Source organism: Melanaphis sacchari, unplaced genomic scaffold, assembly GCF_002803265.2.
Source record: "Melanaphis sacchari strain LSU unplaced genomic scaffold, SCAv2.0 Contig315_pilon_pilon, whole genome shotgun sequence".
NCBI lineage: Eukaryota > Metazoa > Arthropoda > Insecta > Hemiptera > Aphididae > Melanaphis > Melanaphis sacchari.
Window position 1 is genome coordinate 1 of NW_020271189.1, and position 9,978 is coordinate 9,978.

Sequence of the window (9,978 nt, forward strand, 5' to 3'; positions counted from 1 at the left end):
AAGTATTATCTGCACAACGATTGATAATATTTACTTAACATTTAACAATATCCTTTCTTAGATATGATGAATAATAAATTCCATAAAATGTATGAACCAGATGAGTCCGTATGCATCGATGAAACAATGGTACCTTTTAGAGGTAGGTTAAATTTTCGCCAATACATACCTGGAAAAAGGCACAAGTATGGTATAAAACTTTTTAAATTATGTATGAAAGGAGGTTATACTTGGCATATAAAAATATATGGTGGCAAAGAAAAAGAACCTGGAAAACAAGTTGCTACAAGTGTTGTACTTGAGTTAATGAAACCATTATTAGGGGCTGGCCGAACACTTTATACTGATAGCTACTATACAAATGTTGATTTAGCACATAAATTGTTAGATAAAAACTCACATTTAGTTGGTACGTTACGCAGGAATCGGAAAAACAATCCTAAGCCAGTTTTGAATTCTATACTAAAAAAAAAATGAAATAAAAGTAATGGAAAGTAATACTGGTGTCATAGTAGCCAAGTGGAAAGATAAAAGAGATGTCTTGTTCCTTAGTACTAAGCATGAGCCTATGATGGTAGATGTTAGTACAAAATATGGTCTTAAAACTTCAAAACCAATTGCTATAGCTGATTACAATGAAGCTAAATCATATATAGATGTGAGTGACCAAAAGGCATCATATGCTAGTATTATAAGAAAGGGAATTAAATGGTACAAAAAAGTTGGTATAGAGTTGTTAACAAATACTATAATATTAAATGCTCATTTATTATTCAAAAAAGTAACTAAGAATAAAATAAATATATCTGAATTTAGAGAGAAAATTGTGTTCTCACTTATAGAAGAAAAAATTCACGACAAAAATGAGCCCATTGATAATTTACCACATAAATTACAGCAAAATGAAAAAAGAGGAAGGTGTTCCAGATGCTATTTAATGTTTTCTAAACAATTTGGAAGGTCTTATGTAGTAAAACATGCTAAACAAGTACAACAAAAATGTCCTGGGTGTGAAAATAAATTTTTTTGTAAATAATAAATATAATAATATTCCTCAAGAAATTAAGCTTGATGCTAAGCCTGAATTCATAGGTCTCTTAAAAAAATATAACAACTTAAATATCCCGAGATCTAGCCATAATCCACAACGCTTTTCTACTGATTATTTACATCAAAATTTGTCTGATCGCAACATATTTTAAACTCAACCAAACCATTTCTCGTTATCTTTAAGTCAATATAACACACCAATAACTTTTCCGGCCTCAACTAATAATATTATAAATTATAATTCATCAACAGCTCTATCACAAAACACTTATAATTCACCTGCATCTAACAATAGTGAAAATTCAGAAACTTCTATGATTGGTTTATTTTAATAAATTAAATACGAGATTTCATTTTTTTATATAATTTTACTGCATTTTAATTGACAAATAAACATAAATTCCAAAATATTTTGCTCAACTAAAAAAATAAAAATATATTTATATATTATATTAAAAATTAATTACTAATCTTCTTATAACTTATAATATTTTTTCATAATCATTAATTTATAATATTAATAATAATAAGTTTAAAATTGTGTTTTTGAGATATTAAAATATATTAAATCTTTTTTATTTGAATTTGTTTGTAAGTTTAAAAAATATTTAATAAAAGAAAATTGTACTTAAGTTTGTTTTATTATTTTAAAATAAAAATATATAATGACGTATGAACTTACCATAATGTAACAGCTAGTCTTTCAATGGCTGGAATACATCGTTGCATATTTGTATCCTCACCACTTATATCATTTGTAATTAGATTCAATAATTCATTAAAAGATTGTCGAGACATACGAAAATAACTAAAAAATTTGTTTTCATCCTGTATCAAGTCATTGTATAGTGTATAAAACTGACCAGTCTGAAGCCTTAGTTGAAGTAGTGGATGTACCCAAAATCGATGTTTTCTTTTTTGTTTATTTCTTTTTCTTTTAATTAAAACAAGAGCAACGGCATCTTCTTCCTCGGAGTTCATGATGTCGTTTGGAAAATAAATATAAAATGGTGAATGGAATGATAACGCGCGTTTGACGCGCGCGTGTAAAATTTAAAAACGCTCGTGGAAAAGGACCCAAATTGTGGAAAGTGATTTGAGATTTCATATCATAAATTTCATAGTAAGACACTGCGCAGACCTTGATAGCATTATTAATGTATAATTTACTATTTGTTACATTTATTACTAGTTGTTATTACTATTAACAGTATTGTAAGTATTTCCGATATTATGGACTAATGAACTTAATAATATTTATGATGAGCAATAAACAATATAATATTTTAATTATAATAATATTGTGGTAAAAAATAATAATTATTAGATAGTAAAAAAAAGTGGATTTTTATACTAGATTGAAGAGTAAAATATGCAACTACTAAAACAATCTTGGATGGAAATAATAACAATTTGTTCGCCGCTATTTTAGTACAGAGTGTTCTGTATTATCGTATACAGTATTTGTTATTAAATGAAATATAATAAAAGGCAACACTTGAGAATTTTAGCAACGCATGTGTCATGTCTTACCTAACTATAATTGTCGAAATAAAAATAGTATCTAACTAGAATCTCTCCTAACATACACACAAAAAAAAAAAGGCAGGATCAAGTCGATGGAATAATAATTTAACAATATAGATAGTTGCGTAGTTAATAATTTTATAGGTTCGTTAAAAGTTGTATTAGATAAAATACTTCTAAAATAAAAATAATTATAATTTATTGGTATATTTATAAGAGGCTAATAACTCGATTGTGTCTTAGAGAAAAAAAACATAGTTTAGTAATAAAAGAATGAATTAAAGATAAATAAATCTTTATCTTACGTTAAATATATTAGTTTAAGCTATACATCGCTCTTTTTTAAATATGTTTAAGAAAAAAAATTTTCTTATATAAATTTACAATTTAGTGTTAACTGGGGTATTAATTTAAATTAAAGAATATAACACGTTTTAAATATACATCTATTTATTAAAATAAATTGAAAAATTTATATTCAACTAATCTTTTGAATAAATACTGAAAAACAATTATCATGTTTAAAGACAAGACATAGAAAAAATAAAGACAATGTGATTAGAATATTAAAAATTGTATATTTTACAAATACATATTCATAACTGTTTATATAAAAAACTTTTGGTTTTGGTTTCATGATAATCCACTGCATATTAAATGACGTCCGTTTCACCCCCCCCCCCCCCCCCCCCCCACAACAATATAGAAATCTAAAAACTTTTTTGCACTAAAAATTAGCATGGAATTAGCATGAATTGGCAAGATTATTATCTTAATTTGCATGATAATATTAAATGATACATTTAATAAACTTTGGGAGTGCTGTTGAAACGTTTCACCAGCCACCTCAAAATCAAAATATAAAGATTTTCCAAAATTTTCTTTTGCCAATAATTAGTACGCAATTAGCATGAATTTGCACGCCAACTCCCGAAATTCGCACGTCCATTGTTACCGAGCAATCGGTCTTTATCTATTTTGACCGTTTCACTAGCCCCCTCCCAAGATCGAAAAATAAAGATTTGAACACGAATTGTACTTGCAAATTCTGTTTAGGTACTTTTTAAACTTGTGCTGATTATATTATATTAAATTAAAAATGGTGTATGATATACTTATTTGTCTAACAACAATTTAAACATTAATTTAAATTAGTTTGATGTGTTTTATTTATGTTGTTTGTGAGTCTAATAAATAAAACATACCATATTATTGTACTGACATTCTTTGACTATAGTTGTCAATACTGATACAACTTAAAAATTAAAAAAAAAAATTTTTTTTGGCAAGTTATGTTTTTAAAAAATAATTTAAAATTTTGTACCTACTTTAAAATGTGTGCATATAACTACTTATCAGTTGCGTTTGCGCAGTCATAGTGAACAGTCGTGTCTCCGCGAATTTCGCTGATAACGTTTTTCTACCTATTGCCAAATCGTTAATATAATAATAAAACTATTGTGTTCGCCATGCCGCAATCCTCGGGCGGCACAAATCGTGCCGGCCAACATCAATCAGTTAGCAAAATCAAAGCAAACAACAGGGAATCCACCCCAGGTCCCGGCTTTCAATTAGTCGGGAAAAATGGTAAGCCTCTCAAAAATTAGCTTAGCCCAGTCTCGCCAAGTCTATTACAAATTTCTAAGGACCCTCCTACTCTCAACTTAGCCAGCTCGGCATTCGATTACGTAAATACTCCACTCCTAACTGAAAACTTATCTGGATCGATGGTCATTGACGAAAGCGATAACGTTAACGATCACTCTAATTATCATGCTATCGAAAGCACGTCGCCTAACGATAATGCTATTTTAAATGCTACTTCGTTACCGAATAATGACGAGAATTCCTTATTATATAATAAGAATTTTATTTCACCGCAACCATCTTTCCCGCCGGACTACGTCGGGCCTATAATGGTTCTCGCTGAAAACGTCGATACTAATCAAAATGTAGGAAACTGGCACCCGTTCAGAGCTGCCAAATTTTTTCCAACAAATTTAACGGTATTGTTAATATAAAACCAGCCGGATCGAAAAAATTAAAATTACTTTTGACACTAACATCAACGGCAATCTATGTTTATGTTCTAATCAACTGAATTTAAATGGTTTCTCTGTTACTATACCTTCCAACCTTATTTTCTCGTACGGCATTATAAAACTTGAAAATTCTGTTTTGGAAGAGGAATTTCGGGGAGGCCTACAGTCTTCAGTTCCTATTGCTGCTTTCAAACGCATTTCTATTAAAAAAGACGATGTAATTATTCAGACCAGAACTGTTGAACTTAAATTCGTTGCTCCCAAGATACCTAGTGTCATCTCCTTATTTAATATGCTATATGATGTCAAACCAAGCATACGTTCACCCGTCCAATGTAATCAATGTTTACGTTTCGACCATACCCAAAAATATTGTCGCAGTAATCCCAGATGTAGCCACTGTGGCGAATCAAAACACTCCATGGATTCATGCCCAGTCATTGATGACACCGATCCCGTTTGCCTTTTTTGCAAATTACCTCATCTTGCCACGGACCACCGCTGCCGAGAATGGTCAACACAAAAGGAAATTAAAAAAATCATGGCCACTGAGAATATCTCCTATAAAGAGGCCTTAGATTTTAAAAAGAACAATCGTTACACTTCTGCGTTTAAATTCTCTGATGTAGTGCAAAACCAGCCTCCAATTACCGAAATTTTGAAAACCAATACCCCCCTCCATGACAAAAACTTCCCTGTTTTAAGCCAAAATTACCATTTTTTTAACTCCAAAAAACCCAAACGGAAGACTCATCCCATACCAAATAATAACCAAAGGTTCGATCACGCTGAGCCATTTTTTTCTTCCCCCAACGGTAGTTATCTAAACCAAGCCTCTAATCAACAGCCTTCAACGGAGATTAATTCTAACGATATACCTTGGATTCACACCCTATCTCAGAAATTATCCGAAACTCTAATTAACTCTCCTGCGCTTTCTTCCCCTTTCTCCCTCGCATCTCTCCAATCCCTAATTGAATCTTCTCTAAGCTCAATACTTGTCACTCCTAACTTAAACTAACAGCCTAAAGAGGTGATCCAAACCTACAAATAACTCTATATCGATGGTCCTTAAATCAAATATAAATAATATCAATATTTTACAGTGGAATGTCCGAAGTCTACCAGCTCGTCTTCTTTCCCTTCAATTCCTTCTTGCTGACCAAAAATGTTCCATTGCCATTCTCTCAGAGGCATGGCTCACCCCCTTACGTTCTATTAATATCCCACATTTCAGAATTTTTAGATCCGATAGACCGGATGGGTACGGTGGCTTCGCAATCATCGTGCACAACTCTCTCAAAGCCAAGCAAATCCCTATCGATGCCCCAACCAAATCTAATCTAATCAACCACAAAATTGACCTTTTAGGTGTTGAAATTGTATTCTCTGATTCTCAACCACCTCTCGATTTATGGTCCTGCAACATCCCCAGCAGCTCTAATATTCCGACACAATTATTTCAAAATATATGTAGCATGATATCAATGAACTCAATACTTTGCGGAGATTTTAATCCCGCCTGGGGGTCCAATTCGATGTCTCACCGCGGAAATCTTTTGTACAATACTTTTAATTCGTTTGGCCTTTGTCTTCTTAATGACGGTAGTCCTACACACGTTGGACGTCCTAACTCAGCTGACTCCGCCTAAGATCTATCTTTTTGTTCTTCTGACATCTTCTGGAACCTATCATGGCGCACCCTGAGCGAGCCCCATGGTAGTGACCACATCCCAATCATAATTGCAACTAATAGTAGCCTAACCGCCAATGACCGTTTTTCTAACCAAAATGCTAGCACTGACTCTTCCATTCCCTACCATTATGACTTCAATAAGGCAAACTGGCCTTCTTTTACTCTCCACATTCAGGATACTGTCTCTTCGTCACTATATGCGCCTAATTCCATTATTTCCTACTCGGCTCTTACCAACATCATTAATAATGCCGCTATTTCCACCATTCCTATAATAAAAATCAACCTTAAAATTCATCCACCCTCTCCTCCATGGTGGAACGCAGCCTGCTCTGCGGCCATTAAAAATAGATCCTCCCATTTCAAAGCCTTCCGACGATCAGGCTGCCTAACTGACCTACTAAAGTATCGAAATGTTTGCGCCCAAACGACACGCCTCTTAAAGACTGAAAAAAGGAAAAAGTGGAAAAGTTTCTGTTCCAATCTTAACCCCTCTAGCTCCATCCAAAAACTTTTGGTCTACCGCCAGACGGTTCAAAAAATGTCTAAATCCTACCAAGCTTCGAGATAACGACGACTGGTTCGATGCTTTCTGCAGTATAGTCGCCCCGAGCTACGTTCCTCAAGATACAAAATCCCAGCCTTTCCTTTCCTCTTTTCACTTCAGCCCTCACGTCCTTACGAAAAGTTTTACAATTACTGAACTCAATCTTGCCATTTCCTCACGCAAATTTATAGCTTCGGGAATAGATAATATCTCGCCTATTCTTCTTAAACACCTCCCAACAACGCCCTAGTCTCTCTTCTAAACATCATCAACGAAATTTTGACAACTCAACAGTTTCTCACATCTTGGTATTCCTACAGAGTCATACCAATACCCAAACCTAATTCCAATACCTCTCTCCGCCCAATAGTTCTGTCATCTTCGCTTTGTAAATTATTTGAACATATTCTCAAATCCAGGCTTGATTGGTGGCTAGAATCCAATTCCATCCTACCACCCAGCGTATTCGCGTTTAGGAAGGGGGTGGGTACGATTGAATGCCTTTCCACCTTTATTGGGCATTTATATCACTCTTTCAACAACAAGGAGTTCCTTGTGGCCACTTTCATTGACATACAGGGCGCTTTTGACTCTGTCAATATTCAAACTCTCGTTAATCACCTCGCCTCACTTAACGCTCCTTCGGAATTTTGTAACCTATTGCTCTCTTTGTACCACAAAAGAAATCTGTTCTTCTCTACCCACTTTGGGTCCTCCAATATACGTTCAACCTTCACCGGACTACCTCAAGGCAGCTGCCTTAGTCCCATACTTTATAATGTTTATATGAGCATAATTGCAACTCAGTTTTCTAGGTCAGGTCACGAGTGCCTCATTTATGTGGACGATATGGTCGTCTTCTCCTCAAATAAGTCCCTGGACTTGGCCATTGATCGAATAAACTTAGCCCTTAAAGACCTAAAAAATATTTTAACCAACCTATCACTTGAGATCGCCCCTGAAAAATGCAAGTCTGTCATCTTTACCAGACGAAGATACGCCGACCATTCAAACACCTTTTTAGACGAAAACACCATTCCCTTTAAATCCTAAACTTCGTTGGCAACCTCATCTATTATTTCTTTCTGCTTTTCCCTCTCGTTGGTCCAATTTTCTCAAATCTGTTTCTAACACGTGGTGGGGGTCTCACCCCAAATTTCTACTATATATATTTAGGTCAATAATTCGCTCTAAACTGGATTACGGCTGTTTCCTTTTCGGTTCGGCCTCTTTCACTAATTGGAATAAAATTAACAAGCTTCAAATTGCATGTCTTAGAACAATTATGGGTTACGTTAGATCCACCCCTAGACCAGCTATTGAAGTTGAGTCCACTTGCCTCCCTTTAAACATAAGATGCCGATGGCTGGCTGGAAAATTTATCCTCAAATCACTAGCCGAATCCAATCAATTTATTTTCGATACTTACTATTCTCTTTTCCTAAATTGGAGATATACTCCAAAATCAATGCCGGTCCTCTCAATCGCAGCTAACTCTCTTTCCAATTTTCATCAATATATTATTAAATCAAACAAACCTCAAATCTACGAGCAGTCATATGAATCCCTCCTATTCACTCCTCTTGTTCACATTGATGGTCAAATCACTGATCTGTCTTCTCACCAGCTTAAACAAATGTCTAACTCCGTGGTTAATAATATCCTTTCCAATCACCTCAAACTTCAGTTTCCTAACACTTTGGTTATCTACACTGACGGATCAGTCTCCCGGCTATCAGCTGGATACTCTTTCTATATACCCAAGTTGCGTGTCTCTTTCGCTAATAACCTCCCCCCTACGTCATCTTCTTTTATTGCAGAATGTTATGAAATCTACGAAGCCCTTTTATTTATTTCAAATACAGATCCGAGTAACTACTTAATAGCTACTGACTCTTTGTCTTGTTTACAAGCCCTAGTTTCCAACCCCTTTAACTCCAAATTATCCCCTCTTGTTCTCCGCATTAAGTCTTTTAAATACTACCTTAATAATTCTCATCGTTCTATTCAATTTTTGTGGATTCCCAGTCACATTGGCATACTTGTCAACGAAGTGGCCGACCGGATAGCCAAATCCACTGCCATCACAATCCTACCTTCTCCAGCTCAATTACCTTGGACTGACTTTTCCCCCCTTTTACGCTGTCACATCCTCAGTCTTTGGTCTACCCAATGGAATAATTTACCCGTTGGTTTTGCTTCCAAATATAAAAATACTGCTCCTATAATTTCTAACAACAAAACTTGGTTCAACAACCTGAACCTACCAAGATCAACAACTGTACGTTTCAACCGTCTCCGCGTGTGTCACTCTCTCTTACCAGACCACGCCTATAAACTTGGTCTAAATGACTCTCCCATGTGCACTCTGCATACCACTGAAAGTGTCTGCGACACCCAGCATTTACTTTTTTTTTTTTTTTTTCATTGTCCGTCACTCTTGTGACTTGGGTTGGGCTCCGTACGCGTCCGCTACAGGCCGGGGCGTTTGCCCGATTCAGGGGGCGACGGAAGCGTCGTTCCACGGGCGTGAAGGCCTAGGTTTGCCCGTGGCGCCGGGTCGCTCACCGGGAGGACGGCTTGCCGCCCCTCGGGGAAAGGCTTCCGCGCCGGTGTCGCTCCCCTCTGAATCGCGGGCAGCCGTGAGGATGATGTAATCACCTGGCGGGTGCCGGGTCGCCTTGACCAGCTGTGAGGGTCCTGGCGAGCCATCCCCGGGAGGTGATGGCCAGAGTCGCGCCTAGGCGCGACCGGGTGGACCGACACTAGGGAATTTGTGGTTTCGATGCGGGCGCTGGTGGAAAGGCGCCCCAATCGACGGATCGGGGCTTCCTCGTAGCGGTAGATGTAAACGGCGCGGCCTCCGGGCAGCGACGGCTAACACCGATCCAACTCCAACTGTCGGCCCCACCGAGAGAGGTGGCGGCTATGCGTCCGCAGCGGTGGCTGCTGACGGTAAACTAGTGGTATATACGCTAGTCTCAACGGCAGCGGGCACCGGTGTAAACCGTGGTAAACTTGGAGGTGGCAAACGGGGTCGGACAATCCTGCCGCGGTGGTCTAGGCTACCGCGCCGGACGCCGACCCAGGCCGCATGAGGCGTCTAGGCGAACCTT

At 36.6% G+C, this 9,978-nt stretch overlaps 1 protein-coding gene and 2 pseudogenes across 1 annotated transcript; all 3 read left to right on the plus strand.

The window, feature by feature from the left end:
• The first annotated feature begins 87 nt into the window (after positions 1–87).
• Positions 88–477, plus strand: LOC112596260 (piggyBac transposable element-derived protein 4-like). Its single transcript, XM_025341776.1, has one exon. The coding sequence runs from the start codon at positions 88–90 to the stop codon at positions 475–477; it is 390 nt and encodes a 129-aa protein (XP_025197561.1).
• Positions 478–4,046: 3,569 nt separating this feature from the next.
• Positions 4,047–5,640, plus strand: LOC112596258 (annotated as a pseudogene).
• Positions 5,641–7,711: 2,071 nt separating this feature from the next.
• On the plus strand, positions 7,712–9,143 carry LOC112596259 (annotated as a pseudogene).
• The last annotated feature ends 835 nt before the right edge of the window (positions 9,144–9,978 follow it).

Bases quoted from the DNA above. Each gene is read 5' to 3' on its own strand.
- LOC112596260 (XM_025341776.1), top strand. From the start codon at position 88: ATGTATGAACCAGATGAGTCCGTATGCATCGATGAAACAATGGTACCT.